Raw genomic sequence first — 26,276 nt, 5'->3', positions numbered from 1 at the left:
CATAAGTCCCTCAGAATTGTCCTGGATCACTGCATTGCCACTAATGGAGAAGTCCATTACATTCGATTGTACCACAGTGTATCAGTCTCTGTGTACAATGTTCTCCTAGTTCTGCTCCTCTCACTCTGCATCACTTCCTAGAGGTCGTTCCAGTTTACATGGAATCCCTCCAGTTCACCATTCCTTTGAGCACAATAGTATTCCATCACCAACATTTTGTTGAACACAATTTGTTCAGTCATTCCCCAATTAAAGGGCATCCCCTCATTTTCCAATTTTTTTGTCACCAGCCCAACTATGAATATTTTTGTATAAGTCTTTTACCCTATGATCTCTTTGGGTTATAAACTCAGTAGTGGTATGGCTAGATCAAAGGGCAGTCAATCTTTTAAAGCTCTTTGGGCATAGTTCCAAATTGCCCTCCAGAATGGTTGGATCAGTTCACAACTCCACCAGCAATGCATTAATGTCCCAACTTTGCCACATCCCCTCCAGCATTCATTACTTTTCTTTGCTGTCATGTTAGCTAATCTGCTAGGTGTGAGGTGGTACTTCAGAGTTGTTTTGATCTGCATTTCTCCAATTATAAGAGATTTAGAACATTTTTTTCATGTGTTTTTTGATAGTTTTGATTTATCTGAAAATTGTCTATTCATGTCCTTTGCCCATTTATCAATTAGGGAATGGCTTGATTTTTTGTATAATTGATTTAGCTCCTTATAAATTTGAGTGATTAGACCTTTGTCAGATGTTTTTGTTATATTCCCCCCCCCCAATTTGTTACTTTCCTTCTAATTTTGCTTGCATTGGTTTTGTTTGTACAAACCTTTTTAATTTAATGTAATCAAAATTATTTATTGTACATCTTATAATTTTTTTTATTTTTTATAATTTTTTCTAACTCTGGTTTGGTCTTAAAATCTTTTCTTTCCCAAAGATCTGACAAATATACTATTCTGTGTTCACCTAATTTGCTTTTAGTTTCCTTCTTTATATTCAAGTCATTCCCCAATGGGTTCTTTTTTTTTTAACATTATTTTATTTGGTCATTTCCAAACATTATTCATTGGGAACAAAAATCATTCTCTACATCCCGCCCCCCACCTCTCCCATAGCTGGTGCATGATTCCACTGGGTATCACTTGTGTTCTTGACTTGAACCCATTTCCGTGTTGTTGGTATTTGCTCTAGAATGTTCATTTAGATTCTCTCCTCAGTCTTATCTCCTCCACCCCTGTAGTCAAGCAGTTGCTTTTCTTCGGTGTTTTTACTCTCACAGTTTATCCTCTGCTTGTGGATAGTGTTTTTTAGATCCCTGCAGATTGGTCAGGGACACTGCATTGACACTAATGGAGAAGTCCATTACCTTCGATTGTACCACAGTGTATCAGTCTCTGTGTACAATGTTTTCCTGGTTCTGCTCATTTTGCTCTGCATCACTTCCTGGAGGTTGTTCCAGACTCCATGGAATTCCTCCACTTTATTATTTCTTTGAGCACAATAATATTCCATCACCAACATATACCACAATTTGTTCAGCCATTCCCCAATTAAAGGGCATCCCCTCATTTTCCAATTTTTGGCCACCACAAAGAGCGCAGCTATGAATGTTCTTGTACAAGTCTTTTTCTCCATTATCTCTTTGGGGTACAGACCCAGCAGTGCTATGGCTGGATCAAAGGGCAGACAGTCTTTTGTCGCCTTTTGGGCATAGTTCCAAATTGCCCTGCAGAATGGTTGGATCAATTCACAACTCCACCAGCAATGAACTAATGTCCCTACTTTGCCACATCCCCTCCAGCATTCATTGCTTCCCTTTGTTATCATGTTAGCCAATCTGCTAGGTGTGAGGTGATACCTCAGAGTTGTTTTGATTTGCATCTCTCTGATTATAAGAGATATAGAGCACTTTTTCATGTGCTTATTAATAGTTTTGATTTCTTTGGCTGAGAACTGCCTGTTCATGTCCCTTGCCCATTTATCAATTGGAGAATGGCTTGATTTTTTGTACAATTGATTTAGCTCCTTATAAATTTGAGTGATTAGACCTTTGTCAGAGGTTTTTGTTATATTTTCCCCCCAATTTGTTACTTTCCTTCTAATTTTGCTTGCATTGGTTTTGTTTGTACAAAACCTTTTTGATTTAATGTAATCGAAATTATTTATTGTACATTTTATAATTTTTTCTAACTCTTGTTTGGTCTCAAAATCTTTCCTTTCCCAAAGATGTGACATGTATACTATTCTGTGTTCACCTAATTTACTTATAGTTTCCTTCTTTATATTCAAGTCATTCCCCAATTGGGTTATCTTTTCACAGGGTGATGTCTTGACTTGTGAATTGGATTTAGGTAAGGGAGAGTTGCACAAAGTCATCAGCCTCACTCTCTCTTCTAGTGTTCGAAGTCTAGTGGCAAGACAAGTCAGGATGACTGGCGATGGCCCAGGTTGCAGGGATGACCTTGGTATCTTCAATATCTGCCCAAGCTCTAGGTGTTCCACAGTACCTACTTTGAACTGCTTTAATGGCTATTGGAACAAATTGTTCTCATCCACCCATTCCACCAGGGGAAGTCTTCACCTCCTTAGAGTAGACTCTGACAGGTTTGAGGCCTGTTAGTTGCCTTCAACCTTTTGAGATGGTTAACCTGGGTGTAACCACTGCACACACCAAAGCTTCTTGGAGCCACAGGTGTAAGTGGAGTGCCAGGTGGACACCAAAGGTGGAAGAGTAGCCTTGAAAACCCTGGGCAAGTCCTCCTACCAGAGGTGCTAGTCTTCCCTGAATACGCCTACATGCCAATGTGCTACGAATTAGAAGGGGTTGGGCAGTCTACCATCCTTAGGTCTTTAATAGGTTCTAGGGTATAAAAAGGCAGCTTTGGTAGTTTGCAAATTCCTTAAAAGAATTTTCTTGTGAATTGGTCTGCGTCTAGAAATTTTACATAAGCGTTTATCTCAGTCCACTTCTGAAATTTATCTAATTTGGGGTGCCCTCTTATTTTATTACTCATTTTATTTCAATTCTCTAACATACCAGTACATGTTTGGAGTTTTTTGTTTTGTTGGTCTTTCCTTATTCCACTTCTAATTTCAGTGACTTGGTTTGCTCTTTTTTCTTATTAGAATTGCTTCTTGGGGGCAGCTGAGTGGCTCAGTGGATTGAGTCAGGCCTAGAGATGGGAGGTCCTGGGTTCAGATCTGGCCTCAGACACTTCCCAGCTGTGTGACCCTGGGCAAGTCACTTGACCCCCATTGCCTAGCCCTTACCATTCTTCTGCCTTGGAGCCAATACACAGTATTGACTCCAAGATGGAAGGTAAGGGTTTAAAAAAAAAAAAGAATTGTTTGTTTATCACTTATGTTAGTTAAAAAAAAATACAGGTCTTGGTTTGACCATTTCAATGATTTTAAAAAATTGCAGTGGCCTGCTGCTTGGACTTGTCACTCCTCTCTCTTCCCTTCCTCCATCTCATCTCAGTGGTCAGTGAGTGAGTCCACCTAAGGCTGGAGTCTGGCTATGTCACCCCCAACCCTTCTCATCCCCCTAACTTGGGGAAGTCCAGTGGTTCCCTATCACCTCCAAGATTGAATATGAGTTCTGGGGCTCAAAATTCTCTCCATTCTCCACCTTTACACACTTCCTCTTCCCCACCCTTCCAACTCCATGATCCAGTGATGTGGATCTCCTTCTTCTCCACCCAAGACACTCCATCTCCTGATTCTGGGCCACAATGCCTGGACTGCTCTCCCTTCTCATCCCTGTCTCATGGCTTTCCTGTTTCCTTCAAGTTTCAGCTAAAATCCCACCTTCTACAAGAGTGCTAGTGCCTTCCTTCTGGTGATTATTTTCAGTTGATCTTGCCTAGAGCTTATTTCTCCATAGAGGTTTGCACATTATCTCCCCCATTAGACTGGAAGCTCCCTGAGAGCAGGGACTGGCTTTTGCCTTCCTTTTTATCTGCCAGTGCTTGGCTCAGTTCCTGGCACACAGAAGGCACTTAAGAAATATTTATTGCCTGCTCTGATCTTATGGGCTTTTTTTTTGTTGACTTCTTGCTTTTCTGTCATTGAGGAAAAAATCAGGCATTTTTTCTTCTTCTTGAAACGTGCATTTTGGACTATGGATCCATTGATACAGACTGCTTTGGCTTCATTCCACTGATTTTGATAGATGGTATCTGTTGGAGATAAAAGAAATGAATACTAACCCAGTGCTCTGCATTTAGGTACCAATCTGCCACAAACAATTAAATACTTATCTTCTGCCTTAGAATTAATGCTGTGTATTGGTTCCAAGGCAGAATAATGGTGAGGGCTAGACAATGTGACTTGCCCAGGGTCACACAGCCAGGAAGTATCTGAGGCCACATTTGAATCCAGGACCTCCATTGCTAGGCCTGGCTCTCTATTTCCTGAACCTGCACTAAATGCCTTTTAAGATTCTCAAATGCATTAACTCTAATAGAACTGTGACCTCATCAAATGGGGAGGCCATTCTAGAATACAGATTGCCGTGACTTGTCCATGCCCTCCCAAAAATCATCGTGGGATCCAAGGTCCTTTCTGGATGTAGGGAGGGTATTGATGGTAAACACTCTGTCTCCTTCTTGCCCATTTTTTCTTCTTTTCATGGAGTTCCATCATGGCCTTTTTCTGCTGTTCTTAGGAGTTCCTTATGGTTCTATGTCCCATTCCCCATGCTTGATTTCCTAAGGCCCATGTCAGGCAGGACTGTTTGTAAGAATTTAAAATTTTAGGTTTTATGTTAAATATGAAAGTCTAAAGTAATATTGTGGTTGCTGATGTTAAAAATATTGTAGCTTAAGTCAAAATGACTTTTAGTAGTTTTATTTACAAAGAGGTGGAAAGAGTGAAAAGTGGAAAAATGTAAGAAGGTAGAGAATTGTCAGGCCTACTACCCTAAGTGATGATCCAGTGTTCAGCTCAGCCCTGGGATGGCTCGATAATCTTCAGCCAGAGGACCTGGTGGTGTCTTCATCAAGGGTTCCACCAACATAGCCTCCTCCAGGAAAGGAAGGCCTCTCCATAACCAATCTCTCCAGAAGCCAAGAAAGGAAGGCCAGCTTCTCACTCACCAAGCCAACACAGGATCTAGGGAAAAAGTCTCCTCCTTCAGTCCAGCTCATTGATGCAGTCTCCAAAGATGAACTCCAAAGGAGAAGTTCCTTGGACAGGAAGTTCAGGACTTTTTATAGTCCCTTTTCCACGTGATTTCCTGTCCCTTTCCCACTTTATGGGAACCAGTCTCAGTCTTTCAATTTGCCTCGCACTGCCCAGGGGCAGGGCAGTGGCATCTGGAGTTGTCACCCACTTTAGCCAGTGACTTGCAACTCTCTTCGTGACTGATAAGGTACTTAACTTTTGATTAACTTAAAATAGAAAAGGGGAGAGTTAATTCTATCTTGACATGTTTCTAGTCTTGTTGAAGTAGAGCAACCCTAAGAGTTAGAATGGAAACAAGATTCTCATCTAACTTCCTGTATTATAGCTCTTTGTGTTGCTCACCTCCCACTAGGCTATGAGCTTCTAACTTTCCTCTCTATTCCAAGGCCAGGGAATGGGCCCTGAAAAGAATTTGATTGGCTAGTACCCTCTAGCTGCTCACAGCAAGTGATAAGTCCTTGTTACTTTAATGAATGAACAAGTGAATGACTGCATGGTGGGGACTTGGTGACTGGAGGTAGGGTGGAGGGAGCCCCAAGAGTCCAAGGTAGCTTTCCTCATGGTCACTCACTCAGAAGAGCTCTTTGCTGCCTTTGGTGCTCCTTTCCCCCCATTTGATCTTGCTCCTTAAGTAGCTTTATATTCAGCCCAACCTCCATTTCCTGGGGGCCGCCATCTTAGATTGTGCCATCTTCATTTATTCTGGAGCCCAAGCTTGATTTGCACCCCGGAAAAGAAGGAAAGTCAGGCCAAGGACAAGCAAATGACATGATGCCCCTTGGAAAGGTGTTTTGCCAGTTTGTGTGTTTGCTCCTTGGAAAAATAATTTGAGGATGTGGTTCTTAAATAGTAACTTCTTCCCCTTTCAAGGGCCAGAATAGAAAATGATTTAGTCTTTCCTTAAGGCTGTTGGTGTGTGGGAAGGGGCAGGTATGAGATACTAAACAGAAGTGGGGGTAGTGCTGGGGACAAACCCCTATCTAGATCCTCCTCCCTCTCAGCCTGCCTTTTATCATGGTAATTCTTGCCCTGACTCTAAAGTAGCAACAAAAGCCCTTGGGGAGCTTCCACTATACTGGGGAGAAGGCTGTTATAATAATAGAATATACAGAAGGAATAAGGGAATGGGCAAGGTTTCATGTAGATAGAAGTGCTTGGGATGAGCTTCTGAAGGAATGTAGAGATTCTAAGAGATGATAGTGAAGGAGGCCAATAGGATGGGACATCACTGGACCAGAGAGTGCAGGAAAGGGATAAGGTTAGAAAGGCAGGCTGGGGCCAGTTGAATTGTGGAGTGAAGAAGAGCCAGAGAACCTCAGAAGCATACACTTAAAAAATGATTTAAATTCAATTTTTCTAAGTCTTAATCAAGGGGGTCATTAAGTATCTCAGTAGATTGAGAGTCAGGATTGGAGATGGGAGGTCCTGGGTTCAAATTTGACCTCAGACACTTCCTACTTAACACCTTAACTTAACACCTATTGCCTAGGCCCCATGTTGGTGAACCTATGGCACATGTGCCTGTGTATACCAAGGGGGTTGCTCCATTTCCCCTTTCCACACACACACCTGAGGACAATTCTCACAGGATCTGCCCCTCTACCCAGCAGTTCAATGGGAGCACTTCCTCCTTCCTTTGTCTGGGGAGAGGCGGGGGGCTCATATGGGCATAAGGGTTGCAATTTAGGCACTCGATCTCTAAAAGGTTTGACGTCACTGGGCCCTAGCCCTTACCCCTCTTCTGCCTTAGAACCAATATATAGTATTGATTCTAAGAAGGAAGGTTAGGCATTTTGTTTTTTTATTACAAATTTCACATAACCAAATAAAATAAGCATTTCCTTTTACAAAGAAAAGAAAGACTGTACATATATGAAATCATAAATCTCATGTTTAACTTCCTTTTCTTCATGGCTCCATAAATTCCATCCCCAAGTGTCTCAGCCTCTTCCCACCCTCCCTATATCACAGAAGGTATCATCCACCATCATACAAATTAGGTCTTTCTTGTTTTCTCCTTTCAGTTCACACTGGAGGTAACAGTTTTTTTTCCCCACTATTAATTCTGCAGCCATATATGATGTTACTCTCTTCTTCAGGTTTGGAATGTTTGGCAAGCTTTTATCAGCTGAGTGGAAGGCACGGGGTGGTATGTATCATGGATGGAAAGTTTTCTTCATTATATTTTGCAATGTTTGCAAACTGGTGAAAAGCACAGGGTCCCATCTCCATCACTGCTCGCCCCCATCAAAACAACGTAAGCCAGATTTAATATTCTCTTTCCCTTATAAACTTTTGACATAAACTTCACCCACCACCCACATCCCTGAGAAAGCTGCCAAAAGGCTTACAATTGCCGCCATCTTTGTTATCCAGTCCATTACTTGATTGGCTTAAGAGGTCAAATGTCATCAGTTTAAACCATTGTAGCAACTCCCATTTCTTGAAACCTTTGTTTTCTGTGTCTTGGCTCAGGGTCCAGACAGTAGAACTGGGGATGTGTCTACTCCAGGCATGTGAAGGCTTCCTGGCCAATCGTACTGATTTTTGTCTTGAAGCAGGCCTTGAAGAGAGTGCCACTGACCACTCTGCGCAACTCGGCCCCTTTTAATACAACTGATGTGCCAGTCGAAAGAGTACCCGTGAGGTCATTTTGGTCCTCTTTGTGTTCAAAGGACAACTGACCGACTGGTTTAGGCAGGTTTTCTTCACCACGTTACGTTTCTCCTTTCTGCTATCTGCCTTCCTGACGTCCACCCGAAAGATGATCAGGACTACCAGATCCTTTAATCAAGACGCCTTTAATCAAGACGAGGGAGACAATGGTCACAGCCACCACACAGGGCTAACCTTTCTGGGGTGACCACTGGTTCAGGAAAAACAGATCCTTTAGGAAGTATAGGAAAGGAAGGACAATCCACTGGTTACTTAAGCTTGGGACAGAGGATGTGGCTGGGCGCTGGGGAATATGGGAGAGGACTAGAGAAGCCAAGGAGACAAGAAAGGTACTTAAGATTTCAGCTAATCCTGTCTAGGGTGATCAGAGGTGGGTGAAGGACCCTTTGATAAGTTTAGTACTTTGGGGCAGAGGCATAAACTCCAGGAGCTCCGTGAAACTTAGCCAATCGGGTCTGTCGAGCCTGGGACAAGGGTCAGTTTGGAATTTCTTGAAGACAGGTTACGAGGCATAAAGGTCAAGATGGGGGGCGGGGCGGGTGGTAACAGAAAAGGAGGTGGTCACCGGGTTGGCAAGAATGATGTTCTTCACACAGAGATCTAACTGGATCACCCATAAAACTCAGAGTTCCCCCTTATTGCTTTTAGAATGAAGTCCGACGCTCCTCAGTGCTAATCATCATCTGACTTCCACCCACCTTCCTGGTTAGTTTTTATCGTTTCTCTTTCTGCGCCTCAACTTGTGTCTTTGCACACGTGGTGGTCCCCAAGTCTTCCTTCCTCACCCGTCTCTAAGAATCTTTGGCCTCTCTGGGGCCACCTAGTCTTTCCCGATTCCATCTCCAGTCCTACTTTACCATCCTCGGCGTTCTCTTCTACAATGTGCTGGATCTCTCCGGCAGTATACAAGCTCTTAGAATGCAATGAGTAGGCATTTTGCAAATATTGATTATAAGGCTAAAAGTCTTCCACCTGATAGGTTTACAAAAATTAAATTAAGAAACTAAAACCGTCTTACCACCTTAGAATCAGGCAGAAGAGCAGGAAAGGCTAGGAAATGGAGATGAATGACTTGCCCAGGGTCACACAGCTAGAAGTATGTGTGGCCAAATTTGAACCAAGGCCTGGCTCTCAACCCACTGAGCAACCTAGCTGCCTCTCTGAAGTGTCTCTATTACCAAGTTTTCTCTTCTCCAAGCGGAACAGTCATCCTAAGCTCCTCCAACCTGATTTTCACACGGAAGGAACCAAACCAAAGTTCCTCATAATCCTGGTTATCCTGCTAGCATCATCATCAATAATGTGAATCGCTTCCCTGCTTTAGGGTAGCGCCCGCAGCTTTTAATACAGCCAAAGATGTCATGAGCCTTCTTGGCAGCCTCCGACTAGCACTGAGATCACAGCCTCTAAAATGCCCCAATCTTCTTTTTTTTAAACCAACTGCCATTTAGCCACACTTCCGTCTTGTATTCATGAAATGGATTCTTGAACACAGGCTACATTTATTCCTATTTCACTTCATCTTACTATTTAAAAAATCATCCTACTTCTGTCCTTCATAGTGGTCTCTGCTTTGCTATGAACATGTTCAGTAAATGAATCGGTATCCAAAAGAAGAGGATCTGCTGGGGCCCCCGAGCACCCCAGCCTTTGCTTCCAGACCTCCAGGAGGGAGCACTCCGGCACCCCAGCAATGTTACATATTGGTTCCAAGGCAGAAGACTGGTGAGGGATGGGCCCATTTGGGGTTAAGTGACTCACCCAGGGGTGAGGACAGATACAGGAAACTTGCGGGTCAATAAAGGATGCTGAAGGGAGCCCAGAGGCTCTGTCCAATCCTCTCTACCCAAGGTGTGTCCAAGGAAGGTAGAGAATCCCTTTCAGAGGTTATCACCACAACATAACAAGTCTGATGCAGGCAATCTGAATTTTATTTAGGTCCACCATACTTCAGAATTTGGAAACGAACATTCCTTAGCCTCAAACAGAGAGTGCAGGCGATTTATCTCCAGACAAGTCATCAGGGGCTTTTGTTTAAGCATCTTATTCTAAATCAGTGGTTCATTTCCCTCCCAAGCAAACCTTCCGTTATTATTTCCATTCCATCATTCAAGCACTAGAAACACAGAACAAGAGGCTGTAAAATGAACCCAAACCATTCAGAATAGGACAGTTGGAACAAAAATGTTGCTTAACACGACAATAGAAGGAATAGAAGACTCAGGAAGTGGAAAGGACCTTGCAGAAGACTCTGTAGAACCTGTACTCCAACAGGAATGCTGGGCAAAGAGGGCCAACCAGCCTCTCCCACAACATCCATGGCAGCTCTGCTTAGGGAGTTTTTGCCAAAACGGAGAGTCCTTTTGCCTCTTTCTCTTTTCTACAAAGTACTACCAATACGTCGTGTTTCTAGACAAGGCTTCTCCACACGCATCCCTCTATGGGTGCTTTCCCTGGCAGGTAAGCAGGGCTGGTAAATCTCTTGGGAATTTCCCCACCTGTTCTAGTTCTGCCCTCTGGAGCCTAGTACAAAACTGGTCCTCCAGGCTCAGGAAAAGGGGCCCTTCAATAAGTTCTCTCTTCTCCAGGCAAAACAGGCCGTGTTCCTTCAACTCAGCCTTGTCCTGGAGTTACAGCCATGAGGAGCAAAGAGGAAAAGCAAAGACAAAATACAGGAACCCAGAGCTTGGCCATTGCCGAGTGTAGCTTCAAGGCCATCTCCAAGGTTTGGATGGCTCTGAAATGAGACTGTAAACTTGATGCTTAATATAAAACTGTGGGGAGCCAAAGAACAGAAATCTGCATTTACCCATTCAAATCTCAATTGTTCACTGAATTGGGTGAGTTTCTTAAATTCTACTACCAATTCCAAGGCTTTATTCCTAGAGTCATGAATCAGAGCAAAGCAAATATCCCCCAGGGACCTTTTAAAGCTCTTCCAATCCAATCAGGATCCAAGGGAAAGGACATTCACTGGATTAGGAATAAAAGGATTGGTAAAAATCCCAATTCTGCTACAGTGCTCTACCAGGCAGGCCCCACCTTTCCCCTCCGGTCTTGGCTGACTCGGTTATCTGCTCAGGTCCTTTTCAGCTCCATAGTCTCTGAGGAGAAGGAATTTAATACAAATATACCTCCACACAAAAAGTAGAAATACACAGTGAATCATTATGGAAACAATACTATAGATTCTCAGCATTCAGTGATTTATAGTTATATGATCCAAACACTGAATTATAGACTACAGAACAACATGGATCAGAACCTCTAAACAATCTTTCAAAGTTCTTCCTGGTCTGGGGCTGGATCCATTGAACCAGACCTGGGAAGCATCGTATTTATATATATATGCATTTATTTGTATACAGATACACAACTGTATCCAGGAGGTACATGGGGAAACCGTAGATCCAAAGAAACCATTTAAAAAAGTCACCGTAGTACCAAAAGCTAGACTATTTCAAATGGCTATTTTTGTACTGGGAGGGACTAGCAGTTACATCCCTTCTACCGATCTACAAACCCTAACAACTCTCATCCACTGGCCAGGTTCCTAAATTCTACTCTTAAGAGATTCCAATCATTAGTTTAAGGCCTTGGATCCTGGCTGAAACTCTCCCCAGAGTGGAGCCTCTTTTACTGTCTCTAGCCAATGACACTAGCTGAGAACTGACTTTTCAGGTTTTCTTGAGAATGGGTTTTACGAAGAGTGCAGGGCAGGGGAGAAGCACTGAGAACCTTGGGAATATCTCCAAGGGAAAAAAACCAGATGTTAGGGGACTACGGGGCTCCTACGCTCTATTTTGCTTATGGCCTACTACCCTAGAAATACAGTATCCAAAAGAGAGGAGTTATCCTGTGCGAAGACTTATAAAGTAACATGGGGTGAAAATAGATGTTCACTTGATAACTTCTAAGGGTTCTGAGTGGTTCTGGATGTGGGAGTAGAGATGCTTGCTGAGTTCAGGGTTTTCTTCCATACTAGCTAGTTATGTGTGCGCACCTGCCACCATGGCCAAGTGATAATGCACCCAAGTGTTTCGGTATCTATAAACTAGAGATGGCAAACATTTGTACTGCTGTTGGGGTTGCTGGGAGAAAAGGTGGGCAATGTGAGTTGGGCCTCCATAGGTATTAGAGACAGACATTTTAATAAGTGGAATAGCTGAAGGGCAGATGTAAAACAGAAACACTTACATTTTAAATACTGTCCTTCACATTATTAAATGCCTCCTCAATAGCCTAAAGAATGAAAATTTCTGCAAGAATGGCAAGGAAGAGGATACCTGGCGAGAACATGAGCGGGACTGCAAAGAGGTCAGGTCAGCAGCTGAGGGACTGATTCCTGTGATGGGTGGGATGCTGAACTAGATGGGTCTTGTGGGCTTCAACAGTGGTGTGGAGGTTGCAGTAAAACTTCTCTTTAGCTAAGAACAATGGATGGGGTTCTAGGAGGTAGAAAGAGATGGCGGACAAGCATCCTTGAGAACCAGTGGATGGATGAGGTGGGAATAAAAGGATAGAAAATGACTTCAGACTGTATATTGAGGAATTTCCAAGTTAAGAGTTAAAGGTCTTAGTGGATAGGGATAAACTGACACTGAATAAGGCAGGGAGGGATTCTAAAAGGAAGATAAAGATACGATGCATGGGCATAATCCCAGGAGCACCGCTCAGATGGAATCCTGGAAGAAGTTTTGGACTACAACTGTGCAGAAGTGGGAATCAACATGTGGAGTGAGAAGAAAGAATATATAAGGACTATAAAAGACCCCAAGGGAAGGTTAAAGAAGAGGGGATGATTTAGGATGGCAGAAGAGTGTAGCAGGTCTCAGCACACCTGGCCTGGGCAGACTCATACCTCTCTGGGTTGATGTGGATGAAACAGTCTGAATGTAGAGTTATACAACTTCGGTCTCTTTGAACACTAAAATTCTATGAATGAGCTTCAAGAGGAATTCATATATATGTATGGAGAGCGAGCAAGCGAGCACTTTGCATAGAAAAAAATTTTGCCTTTGATACTCTTTAGTTTTGAGTCACAAAAGGTTGTTTTCAGTTAGCCTAGTTCATCATATAGGGCTAAGAAGAACCATACTGGATCTGGCCATTAAACCCAGGACAACCCAGCAGGGTGAGAGGGAGGTTGGCCTGGGGAGTTGAGCCGAAGAGCTCTCCAGACCCTTTCTGCAAACTCTTCACATTGATAACTTCTCTTTTCTAAGCATGCTAAAAGTCAGGCTGCTTCTCTTTCCTAGCATACATCCCCCATGCTTCCTTCTAATCAAATGACTAGGGCAGAGCAGTTTATTTCTCAATCGCTAAGCTCTACTTTGGGCCTACCTGAAACCTCACAAACTGGACTCTGACAACTGGTCCTGGGCTGCAAGATGGGACAGTGATCCCTTTGGGTCAAGGCAAGATTAGCAAACGTGAGGAGTACTAGAAATGCCTTCTCCCAAAAGTCTGGGCCAAGACCAAATCTCTAGAAAATAGATAAGACTTCATTTTCCCTTTGAGCAGTCCTTCCTTTTCAACTTTAAAATGGGGTCCCTCCCAGCACAAACTGTACACTCTCCCCCATCTCTCCAATCAAAGCAGGCAGGTTTAAACCCCTGCCCTGTCATCCCAGACGTATAGCAGCCAATTTTCCTTTATGTTATTCGTATACTATTATGACAGAAGACTGGCAAAATACTCCTGGTAACTCTGGAAGACATTGGGAATCTGTAACGTATTGACACAACATTTATGCACAGTGATACAAATCAAACTTTAATGATATCAACTCACTACAGCTGAAAATTAAGGATCTCAGGAAGGCTCCTCATGCCAACTTTAATTTCCAATCGCATGGTTATGGAGCCATTTCTGAGCAATGACATTATATCTTATCATATACCTTCTATCAATTAGGGTGATTGCCAGGATCATGGTAGAAGGTGCAGGGGCAGGGGGACATGCTTACAGAACTTAGTCAAGGGAGAAATAAAAGCACATTGCAAACATCAATGAAAAGCAGTTACAGATAATAAGACATGAAATCCTGGATGTCTCTCTCTCTTCGATTACTAGAGACCATACAGAGAAGTGACAGACAATACCACCGTCCCAGATTGGTAACTTTATTTGCATTTTCAGTGGATTTCCTAAGCCCCATTTCCAAAGAAACCAATGGGAAAAAAAGCCACACCAGGAACGGAAAGTTAGTGTCTTTTAAATTAACTTTTCTTTTAAAAAAACAATGTTAGATTTCTGAATGAGCAAGATTCACTTTGGCAGGGAGAGGCCCAGCTTCTTCACGATCCTCAGCCTGGCATCTAACCGCCACAAGGGAAGAAGGTGGGCACTTGGGCAGCTTCTGGCCGTTCATGAACTCCAAGTCTCCATAGATGCTCAGCTTCTGTAATGAACCAAAGCACTTTAGAAAACAGCACAGAGATGGTGCTGGCTGGGCAAATGGACACTCTCCAGGCTGGCATAGAGGGCCCCCCCCCCCCCAATCAAGTATGACTTAAAACAGCCTCTGTGTATAGGGGATATTGAAAAGACGGCTAGATACCTGAATTTGGGACCCTTTAAGGGCTAGGAATCTGAAGACTAGCCTCATTACAGGCTGCCTAAAAGACTGCATTCCATCAGGATGAATTTCAGTTAGCTCATCTGGGCTAACATGAGGATGGCCACCTCCTTCCCTCTCTCCCCTTTACAGCTAGGCAGAGTAGAGAATCCCATGAAGTGGTCACATGGATTAGAAAAATCTCCTACGGAAGTCATCATAATTTAATTGGTTTTAGTTCAATGGAAACATCCAGTGTGAATTCAAATGAAGAGTCATTATTTGCCCCGATCCAGTGATCTAGCTGGATCTCAACAGAGTATCAGATGAATAAGTAAAGACTAGGCAAAGCACTCACTCCAAAAGGGCAGCGAATCTGCCATCACAAGACTCCGTTCTGTCATAAAGGGGATTCGGCACTGTGCCCTGGCTCTAGGTCAGGAAATCCTCAACCCAGTCTTGGCTTAATACTTTAAAATCATCAACCCTCAGTCAACAGCTCAAACTGAGAACAACGGGCAAAAGTCTACCCTGAGCCCTTCAGAAGGCACCAAATGAATGAGAAATCGGTAAACAAGCTAAAGGAAATGGCCATCCGTTCTGCATCCTTCCCCACTTTGGGTACCATTTCCCAACTGATTCTTCAATCACTGTTGTAGTCACGGTGAACAAGGCAGTTCTGGTTGTGCTGGTTTCTCTCCTCGGCTCTAATGCTGCCACGCTAGGATTAGGGCTAGGCTTCACACCCACTCCACCAGGATAAAGCTATTCCCCCACACCAGGCTGTCTGTGTACCTCAGAGAGAAAAGGAGCTAATGTATGAAAGTGCCTGGCACAGAGCAGGCTTCCTGCCTTCCAATCCTGTCACTCATGGAGAGCGCACTTTTCCTCTGCCTCAGGAAATGAGGGCTCGTCTCTCTTCTTCCCCACTTAGCCAGATTCCTCGTTGGGCTGCCTTGGCAAAGCCTCTAGGCCACAGTAAACGACGGGGGGTACTTTGTGGAGGGCTGGCGAGCCTATCAGACACAGAATGCAGCAGCCCTGGATTACACAGGAGCCACAAGAACTGCTGATGAAGGGGCATGGAATACGAGAGCAGGAGCCAAGAGTCAGCCACACAGCTCAGCCGAGACTAGCTAAGCTCTAATCTCTAAGATGATTTGATCAATTCAAATAATGTAAAAGCAACATGGGATACATCAACAGATAGCCAGTCATCCCATTACTGCAAAGCATCTCACTGCCTAATTTTTAGTCTAAATAAAGCCTTTGCATGAAAAAATCCTCAAACATAAAAAAAGAGAACTCGTATTTGTGACCATTATCTTTAGGAAGAAGTTAGATATGAAGAATAAAAGTTAGCTAGGTGGTGCAGTGGATAGAGAGCAAGACCTGGAGTCAGAAGGACCTGGGTTCAAATATGGCCTCAGACATTTCTTAGCTGTGTGACCTTGGCTCTTGCCCTTCTATCTCAGGGTTGCTCTTAAGATGGAAAGGGAGGGGGGACATAAATACAATTCGGGGAGGCCCCTAAAAATCAATAAAATCCAACGGAGAATGTAATAGTATAATAGCCCCTGAAAGTAAAAAAAAAAAATGCTCTAAGCCACTCACGAGGATGTCAAAATTCCCAGGAGGATAAAGAACACTGTGCCCAGATCCTCTTTTTCTTAACAAGTATTAATGGAACGAGTGTACTTGGTAAATATCTTCTGAGACCACAAGTGAATTATTCATGTCCAACCATCTGTTTACTCCTCATCCCTGTATTACACACTTTGGAGTAAACTATCCGCAACACTCAGTTTAGTGTGACTCTTTGGGTCCCCATGTGGGGTTACCGCCCTAGGATTTCATGTCCTTTAGTTTCTGGCCACGTTCTGGTTCTTCTTGTAAAGGTGACCCCACCTCCAAACCTATGCACCCTTGATCTCTTCTTCAAACTCTCCCTCTCTTGATGGGTTACTTGCCTATGAAACATACTCCAACTTCCCTCAGAACCCAGAATCCAAGGCACCCCCCCCCCCCCCCATCCCAGTCTGACACTCCGGACACCACATTTCTGCCTTGGATATCTTTCTTTCTGTCTGCCTGCTCCTTCTGTTTTCTCTGCTGGTTTACCATCCCTTGAAAGCCTCTACCAGAGGTTATTCTTAAGGGGCTCTGTCCTAGGCCCTCTTCCTTTCTCTTTACCCTCACCCTCCTCGGCAACCTTATTAATTTCCATGACTGGTCAAGAGTGTCAAATGGTGCAGGTAGGTCGAGAAGAATGAGGTCTGAAAAAAAGACATTAGATTTGACAACAAAGAGACGACTGGCAACTTTGGAGAGAGCCAGATGGCAAAGGTTTGAAGATGTGGAGGCAGCGAGTAGAGGTGGTTATTCTTTCCCTAGAAACTTAGCGGAGAAAAGCAGGAGAGATGAAAGTTTAAGGGGATAAGATGGTAAGGCTGGTCCAAAGTGGTTGGGTTCTTTGGTAAAAGATCAAGGATACTTGGGTAGTTTGAAAGAGGTAGGGAAGGAACCAGGAATTGGGAGATTGAGGATCTGAGAAAAAGGGAATGAATGGAGGAGATGAGCAGAGAGAGGGTGACCTTGGCAAGGAGATGGGGGGAAAGACAAAACGGGAGTCAGAGGGATGTGAAGCAAAGGGAAGGGGAGTCACAGTCGGCGGCCTCACCCTTCTTAAAAAGCTGAGGCAAAGTTGTCAACTAACAGGTGAGATAAAGTTCGGGAAAGCTTGTGGGGGGATGAAAGAGGAAATCGATGAGGGGAGAATAAAGAATCACCTTATTGTACGAGGACCCAGCTGACCCGCATGGCTCTAGGGCTTCTTCCAACACCATGGATAGGGAGCCTAGGGATCAGATGGTGCTGGTGTGTAAAGGGCAACATGTGCCCTTTACAAGGTGTGAGGGAAGTAGAGATAACAAGGAATGGTCTGAGGAAGCACCGAGGGTCAGTCAGTTATACCACGAGAAACAGGGTAACAGGGTCTGGGGGGAAGGAGGGAGGGGGGAGAGAGGGAGAGATTGAGAGAGTGTGTGTGTAGTACACTCTCCTGCCTATTAATTCTAAGACCAAAGATAAGGGCTTTAAAAAGAAAGAAAGAAGGGAGAGGGGAGAGATGGAATGGAATGAGAGAAAGTATGGGCAGAGAGAAGTCTTAAATTAGGGTAATGGAACAATTCTAGATAATGGTTACATTTAAATGTGTGGCTGATCAGCAGCTGATGGAATGGTGCCCAGCGCTGGGCCTGCAGCCCGTTTAGTTCTGTTGCAGATACTTACTGGGTGGGTGATCTTGGGCAAGTCATTCAAACCTGTCTACCTCAACTTCTTCAACTGGAAAAATGGGGACCACAGTAGCCCCGAGCTCCCAGAATTGTTGTGAGGATCAAATAATGTTTGCAAAGCTTTTAGTACAATGCCTGGCACACAGTAGGTGCTGTATAAATGCTCCTTCTTCCTTCCTTAATTAAGGCAGAGTAAAGGAGTGGGTGATAAAATTTAAGGCATTTCAGTTTGATTTAAGGAATTAGAAGGCTTGGGAGATGTTCCCTTTTCTTGAACCTTCACTCTCTTCTTAGACTACCCATCCAATCAGAACTGTGGTGTGTCTACCCTCATGGCACATCTCACATCTGACACCTTCTCTCTCTTTCCACAGCCAATACCTTAATTCAAAAGTCCTCACTTCCTAGGATCAGGGCCTTCAGATCGCTCTTCCCCCCCATGCCTCAACTCTCTCTCCCCCCCCTCAGCTGTCTTATCTTTCACACAGCTACCAAAGGCCTCAAGGGCAGATGCGACCACTTCTCACCCTACTAAAATTTCACGAGGCTCCCCATAGACTCTTCTGTTAAAACCCTCCCCTCCCATTCTCTGATTCAACTAAACTGGGCTTTTTTGCTTTCTCCTCTCTCCTTGGCTTAGCACTGGCTGATCCCGAGGCCAAGCTGATCTCAGCCTCACAGGATCCCTCCCACATTGAGAGCCCTTTCATCCTCTCCCCTTGTCCTTATTATCCTTACTCTGCATACTTGTTCCTCCTGTTGGAATGTAAGGGATATGGGAGCAGGGACTCTTTTTACTTGTTCTTAGCAATAAGAGCTGACATTTATATAGAACTTATTAAGCGCTTTACACATATCTCATTTGAGCCTCAAGATGAGGTTAGGAGGCAGTTGCTATTATTATCCCCATTTTATAGATGAGGAAACTGAGGCAAACAGAGATAAGTGACTTGTCCAGGGTCAGCCAGTTACCAAAGATGTGGGGCCAGATGTGAACGCAGGTCTGCCTGAATGCTCAGTCTAGAACACAGTAAGCACAATGCTTGCTGACTGACTGAAGTGTATTGGATTTGATTCTCCTGCAATTATTGATAATAATGGCAATTTCTGTACTTGGGGGTGAAAATTCAAACGGACAATTATTTCTCTTCCTTACTTTCCCGAGTAATGTGCAGTTCAAGAACTGGCCCGGCTTAATTGGGGGGGGAGGGGGAGAGGGACAGGGGTGGGGCTGCAGTCTCAAAGATCACCTGCCTGAAACAAAAAGGAGTTTCAGTCCATAAGAACCCCCAGCACTGAACGCTGATGCCAGCTCCTATTCCTAATAGGATTCCCTCCAGCAACCTTGTGAGACAGTGCAAATGATCCCCATTTTACAGAAGAAGCATCAGAAAGCTCTCTGTGGGAGTCAGAGCAAGCATCTGCCCATTAAGTCCTGGCTCTTTCCACAACTCCAGATCACCTCAAGAAACGGCCAGCTCATCCAATATACCTGTTGAGGGCCTGGTTCAAACACCTTCTCCCATCTAGCCTTCGGGTTCTCCCCTCTCTGGGGGATGGATGGGGGGGGGGGGGCGCACAGGAGGTGAGAAGAAACGAAGAGGAGGCGGCAAAGGCAAAAGCAGGGTAGAGGCTGGATCTGAGACGCACCCAGGTCAGTCTAGCATTCCTACTCGTGTGTGTAAACGAGAGGCCAAGTTTGGTTTGGAGCCAGGCCAACAATCCCAACAGTCGGGGAGCAACAAGAGGAAGGGGAGAGCAAGGGAAAAGCCAGGGGTGAGGACAAGGCCTGAGCTGCTGTGGAAAGGAAGCCTTTCATGGAGGCCCAAATGCTAATTACATGGGAGAGATGTGGTCAAAAGAAAGGACAAATCCAGTTACACAGCGGCGCTTCTGTGATCTCCTCCACGGCTCCTGAAAGTCTAGGCTAGAGAGGAATGTGGTGACCAATAAGCTTTTATTATTTACTTAAAAGCTCAACTATGGAGCTTCTTCCCATGAAGAGTCAAGAAAGGGAAAAGGAATGTTTGAGGCGAGGTGGAGGGAGATTTGGGCCTCTAATGCTCCTACTTTATGATCTATCAAGGAACCACTGAACATCTGTCTCAGCCAGTTATACAGGGATCTGGGGAGGTGTGTGTGGGGGTTAGTCCAAAAGCCAGTGCTTCTCTCCTTGGTCCTGGGGAAGACAAGTTGGTAAGGAAGGAAGCCTCACCTTCTACCTTAGAATCAATACTATATATTGGTTCTAAAGCTGAAGAGCGGTAAGGGCTAGGCAATGGAGGTTAAGTGACTTGTCCAGGGTCACACAGCTGGGAAGTGTCTGGGGCCAGATTTGAACCCAGGAACTTCCATCTTTGGGCCTGGCTCTCAATCCACCGAGCCACCCTCCTCCAGTGATTCTTAAAGGACCACCAGGAGGAAAGTACTTACGGCAATGAGAACTGGTGCTGGTCTGAGTGGTTTTGGGAGGGGCTGCCCTGAGTTACCTTCCGAAGCAGCTGGCACCTTTCCTTTAGGGGTGTTTGGACATGGCTGTATCCGAGGAGCTCTGCCAGGTGCCCTTTTCTTTTGACTTCTTGAAAACTGTCCATCCTCCTCTTTGCTCACCTCCTAAAAGTGATCACTTTCTAACTTGTGGCACAACTGCCTTCATGCCCGTCTTGTCTCCTTTTAGAGTGGACACTCCACCAGGGCAGAGCCATAACCACATCTTGCTGTATCATGGGGAAGGTACTGTGCCATACAGAGCTTTAAAGGCAAACTCATCAAAATGGGGAAATGTACTAAAGAAGTCACCACGGCTTCCTGACCCTAGAGGAAGGGAAAGGTCCCACTTCCAAGCTTCCCCAAAGCCACCCTCATAATGTCAACAGCATCTTTTTGGAGGAAGCATCCAGTTTTAGGTCCTATAAAGCGCAGAGAAATGTGTTCTCGCTCTGGAGGCTTATGATCTCTATGAAACAAGCTGGCATTTGTAAATGACAAGGAAATGCCACTGAACCACCTCTACTTTGGGCCCCAGACCACTGCAGATCAGGGATAACTCACACTCAACAGCTCATGGCTCTAGTAATAAAACAGAACAAAAGGATTTTATTGGACAACAAGCACTTTCAAGAAATGGCTGTGGGCCAAGAAACCAGAATGTTTTTGTATTAAATTTTCAGTTATTTTTGTGGTAAAGCAAGGCAAGAAATATGCATTCTGGTTGTACTACCAAAATGTGCATCCCTAATTTTTGTGAGAAACAAAAACTGGCTGCCTTGAACCCAGGCTTTAAACTTAACACATGGTTTCACTAACGAATTCTCAAAGCATGACCCAAAGAGCAGGTTTTGGCTTCTTTGCTTAGTTGGTGCTATGCTTGATTCTTGGAATGAGGACTGGCCTTGCACCCTCCCCTTGATGGTCCTTTTCTCCTCTCTGGCTTGTCCATCACCCACTCCTCACTATGGAGCTGTCTTGGATTTTTCCTTCTGTGACACCCTCTTAATCATTCGCCAAACCTTACTGAAGAAGCTGCTCTCTAGAAGGCCTTTAAAGCTCTTTCCTCATGCTGGCTCCAGATGACTTTCCATCCCAGACAGTCTGCACACTGTGGTGCCTCCCAAACTCTAAAGGTTTAGCTTCATGGCCCAGTTGCTGGTCCTGAATGAGACAATCCATCTTCTACCTCTAGGCCTTTGTATACTCCCATTCTGCTCCATAACCTAAAATGTGAATTCTCCTCCTGGACACAGGCCCTTTGTCCACTGAGCCTCCAGTCCTGGCCCAGGCCTAGAACCTCCTACGTTCTGTCCCCACAAAGAAGGTCCCATTGGCAGAGACATTCACAGTGACCAGCCCCTTGCCCCATACTCACCTCAGATGGCACATACTGTTCCATGGCTGTGGCAACAGTGGCGCAGCAGATCCAGAGCAACACCAGCACCGAGAGCACAAGGGTGATGGTCACGATCCAGCCAGAGTTCCTGACAGTCAGTAGGGAAGGCAACTTAAAACTCCACAGAACAAGATGGGAGCCTCTTTCTAATCAGAGTAAACCATGCATGCTCAAAGCCCCTGCCCTCCTCTAGAGGGGAATGGGTCCTGCCAGGAGGCACCATCCTGTACCCCATGGGTATGAACCATCTGGGAAGGAAGGAAGGAACATAGCCTGATGGTAGTCTCTTCTTGCCATGGGATGGTGGCATGAGCCCAACTCTCAGACAGGGGAGGGTAATGGTTCAGGAAGGCACTGTGAACCTTCTAGACCATTCTATACTATTTTTAGAATGGAAGTTCATTTCAAGTAGGGACTCCCTCAGACTTTGCACACTGAACTGCTGTGCCTAGCTTCAGGGCATGCAGTAGGTGTTTAATTAATACTGGCTGAATGATAGCTCTGTGGATTGTTAGCTTATAATGTATAGAGCTGTAGTAAAAGTCTTGAACAACTTGTACCTGGGAAGGGAAGGAGAAGGGGGAGGGGGCGGAGGGAAATGGGGTATTACAATTTGTTTCCAAGGAAAGAAATCATTTTATATAGTAAAGAAATTTCTCATGTTGTTGGAATTCAGTAGTAAGTATTACTGTGGGGGGGAAAGCAAGGAAGTAGAATAGTCCAGGGCAATTTGAAATTAAATTGTATTTTAAAAGTAGCAGGCATTACTGTTTAAGAGAAATTCTCTGTGGAATCCTTTCAAACAATAAACCCTTTGGTAATGTGTTCACGTTCTTTTCTTGGCCTTTTTCATATATTAGCTTTTAAGAAACCAAAACAACCCTAAAAACAAGGGGAAATATAGGAAAACATAAGGGAAAATGACTTTACTATTAAAAAAGCTTAATAATAGAATAAAATGTCCCTCGGGCCCCAAGCAGATCCTATTTCCAGAAAGATAAATAAATGAGAACTACATACAGAGAGAGGCATTTAAAAAAGCTGTCACTTTCTCCATCTTCAAAGTAGCCTCTGTGGGTTTGAGAGCCTGCTGGCTGTGGATTTGCTGAAATACCAATGGATAAGGCACATTAGACTATAGGTCGCCAAAATTCACAACCTTGAGAAGCTAGAGTAGTGTGTGGGACTTGGAGGCTGAGGACCTAGGTCTGAATCCCAAGCCCTGTTGCTGACTTGCTGCATGGCCTTGCACAAGTCTCTTCTAGATGCATATCTGGGATCCTCTTCCTGAAGGGGCAACAAATGGGACACTATGCAATCCTCATGATGCTCTCATGATAATTGCTCTCTAGCACATGAGAAACCAAACATGGCTGCCACCAATGATTTGACAGGTCTCTCTTCTCTTCCCCTCTCCCTCTGCCCCCCCCCCAGTTGTGTGCTAGTTGTTCTGCTGCTGTACATGGATGCTGGTTCACGCTCCTCTATGAGAATCAGGGGAAGAAAGCCTTCTCCCCAAATGTGGGAAAATGGGAATTTAAAACACTGTCCTTTTGCTCTAGAGAAGTTATAAACCAACAAATGTAAATGCAAGTGAACCCTGGCAATCCAGACTGATTTTATATCATGCCATAGGGAAGGAGGAAACACATGGGCGCCATTCTAGTTTTCCAAATGACAGGTTTATAGTGTAGCTTTGGGTTTTTCTGGGAAGATGTGAAAGTCTATCTTAGATTATACAATTTCTGTATAATCCAAATGGGTGTGATTTAGGCCTATCTCTCCATCAAAGCAGACAATCTATAATAGATGACAGCAGTATTTTCATGCCAGTTTTGAAACAGAACTTACAGGCCATTTTTTTTAAAGGTGTGTTTTTCTCATGTGCAGGATGATCTCGATCCACTTGGGTTGGATACTGAATTTCTGGCTTAGACTGAAAGAGAATCAAAGGGTAAGTAATAGCCTCTGCCCAAAGCCCACCCAGGAACAAGTTAACACTTGCCACCTCCTCAAACTATCACTTCATCTCCTATGCAACAGAAATGGCCATGATTCAGCTGTGATGCAGACCCCCTTGCTGAAGTCCCCATAGAAATGGTGATGGAGCTATGACTCCGTTAGGGTAAATCACAGAGAATCCCCATTCAATTTCAACACAGAGTGTTATAGGAATGTCCATAATGACCTGTCATTACAGAGGAGGACACAGTGAGTGGGATCAACTCCCCACAGGCTACCTTCTTGGAGCTCAGGGGGAAGAGAGCAGGTATGAATGGAGTCAGAGGCTAGTCCTACATTCCATGTCTGGCCCTCTTCCCTGCTACCTCAGGGAGTTTAGATTTGTTTCACCTGTAAAACAAGGAAGATCGACTAGACAACCTCCATATTTTGGATTCTCTTTCCTAGTGGCTCCTTCTCCTTCTCCTAATTACCGCCATAACCACACAAATCTAGGCTAGTAAGCTTCCTCCCAAACAGATACTGTAGCTGCTGCCTCCCCGTTGCACTTGGGATCTTTGACTGAAATGGTAAGAATGTTTTCTGTTATTAAGCTACCAGTTTCCAAATTAAGAGTAGAAGGGATTACAGGGCATAGGATGAACAAAATATTCATATTATCCTTTATAACCAGGCCTTCATAATAATGATAAAATGCTCACTTCAATGACCCTATCATTTACAGATATACTGAGAAGTCTATAGGCTGGCAATGGAGGCTACTTGTCTACAAGGATGTTTGAAATATTGAAAAGGAAGGAAGCAAGGCATTCTGTGAAGTAAAGCCCTAAGAATTTCTTACCCAAGTCCAAGGGAAAAGGACCATATGAATCAAATAATTATCTATCTCTAATCTTTGTTCCAGTGTCCTATCATTATTTTTATTAGGTTAGGTAGAATCAAATTATTTATCTTAATAGAATGTTATATTAAACAGTTATGATTTTATTTGATCAAAATTACTGTGGTATTCATAGGCAGATACTTAAAACTATTTGGGACTATTCATTAGGAAGTAGTTTTGAGATCATTTCATGCAGAATACCTGGGAAAGGGGATTGCTCCAGGGAAATCGGCTGTCCTCAAAATCCCTTCTTGCTCCAAGCACTTAAAAATTTTTAAACAAGCATCTGAAGGTGTGACAGTGTCAGTCTATAGTCACGTTCTCACCTGGAAGATGACGATTTTCCCATCATCAGCTTGAAGATAGAAAGTCCACGAAGAGGTTATGAAGCTCTGTGCTGAGTCCATCATGTCACTCCAGAACGATCTTACCAGTGTCAAAGGGAAAAGCAGATGCATCTTGGGCATCAGAGACATGAGCTGTAAGGAGATGCCAATTTTGAAACAGACTACTTTTCATATTTATAGATATAAAAACATCAAAAACCACTGTCATTATGGTCAAATCTTTTAGATGTGTGGGTGGGTGGAGGAAACATCATAAAGCTTGAATCCCAGGCTGACTTTCTCTGCCAACTGGCACACTTGTGGGGTTCTCCTTATCAGTGATGTTATGGTCAGAAATAAAAATTACATTTTAAATTAGTTTAAGCTAATTAGTAAATCTCCAATGTTAGTGGTAGTGTCTCGGTGACCAAGAATGACAATTGTCTTTGTGCATTATTACATGATATGGTGATGATAAGATGATGAAATCTCCAATGACTTATTGAATAAATGCAACCTATTTATTAGTTCCTAAAATGGAATTCCAAATAATGAGTGAGGTTTCATAAATGTAAGCAATGTGGCTTCTCTCTCTTCTCTCCCTCTCCTCTCAACTGCCCTAATCTCCAAAACTGGACAATTAAAAAAAAGACATGTCCAAAAATTGCCTGACTCATTCTGCATTTTAAGTGCCTTGCTACTTTGACAAGGATGGTGTAGCTTGCTTTATTCTTTAGTCCTATGGAGTCATGGATTAACACTGCATTTCCTAAAGCTTTTCAAATTTTTCTTTAGGATATTATTGTTATCATCATCATCATCATCATCATCATTGTCTACAGTGTTTTCTGGTCCTACTCACTTCATTCTGCATCAATTCATAGAGATCTTCCCTAATTCCTTCAAAACTGTTCAACTCAGAATTTCTTATGGATGTGCACACACACACACACACACACACACACACACACACACACACACACATGTTCTAATATCATCACTTGTTTAGCCATTACAATAGGCTGGCACCGTTAGTTTCCAGGTTTGGGGCTACTATAAAAGAGGTGCTATAAATTGTGTTGTACATATAGGTCCTTTTCCTTTTTTGATCTCTTTCGGCTCTGGGCCTACTCATGGTGTAGATGGGTCAAAGGTTATAAGAGAGAGTTTGGTGACTTTCTGGAATAGTTCCAAACTGCTTTCCAGAATGGCTGGACCAACTCATCACAGCTTTACCAACATTTCATTAGGGTGCCAGTTTTCTCTCATCAAAACTCTTTCAACACATTTTCCTTATTTTGAATTTCTGCCAGTCTGATGGATCCTTAAAGTTGTATTCCTGCAGTTATTAGTGATTTAGAACATTTTTATATGGTTTTTAATAGTCTGGATTTCTTTCTCAACTATTCAGTACCTAGCTAGCTACTCAGCAGTGGGCAGGCAAAGCAATCAAGTTTTCTAGGGAATAATATACCTGCCTTGCTTTCCTCACTTTTTGCCC

The 26,276-nt window shown here is 43.8% G+C and overlaps 1 protein-coding gene across 6 annotated transcripts in view; it reads right to left on the bottom strand.

Annotated features, from left to right (window-relative positions):
• Nucleotides 1–3,996: 3,996 nt before the first annotated feature.
• TMEM59 (transmembrane protein 59) overlaps nt 3,997–26,276 on the bottom strand; it is a 33,578-nt gene continuing 11,298 nt past the window's right edge. For 2 of the 6 annotated variants that reach the window (XM_016427088.2, XM_056815093.1), the window contains 5 exons: nt 24,776–24,928; nt 23,456–23,540; nt 22,625–22,709; nt 21,584–21,692; nt 3,997–4,181 (listed from right to left, as the gene is read on the bottom strand). In XM_016427088.2, the coding sequence (XP_016282574.2) occupies nt 4,122–4,181; nt 21,584–21,692; nt 22,625–22,709; nt 23,456–23,540; nt 24,776–24,928 (492 nt within the window). In that variant the 3' untranslated portion in view covers nt 3,997–4,121. Of the gene's footprint in view, nt 4,182–9,776; nt 14,267–20,106; nt 20,332–21,583; nt 21,693–22,624; nt 22,710–23,455; nt 23,541–24,775; nt 24,929–26,276 lie in introns of those variants that run through there. The other 4 variants (XM_016427087.2, XM_001380888.5, XM_016427083.2 and 1 more) reach the window with 2 other exon arrangements.

This window comes from Monodelphis domestica, chromosome 2 (assembly GCF_027887165.1).
Source record: "Monodelphis domestica isolate mMonDom1 chromosome 2, mMonDom1.pri, whole genome shotgun sequence".
Taxonomy (NCBI): domain Eukaryota; kingdom Metazoa; phylum Chordata; class Mammalia; order Didelphimorphia; family Didelphidae; genus Monodelphis; species Monodelphis domestica.
Note: the sequence above shows the minus strand (reverse complement) of the source record. Positions and strands in the feature narration are given on the sequence as shown.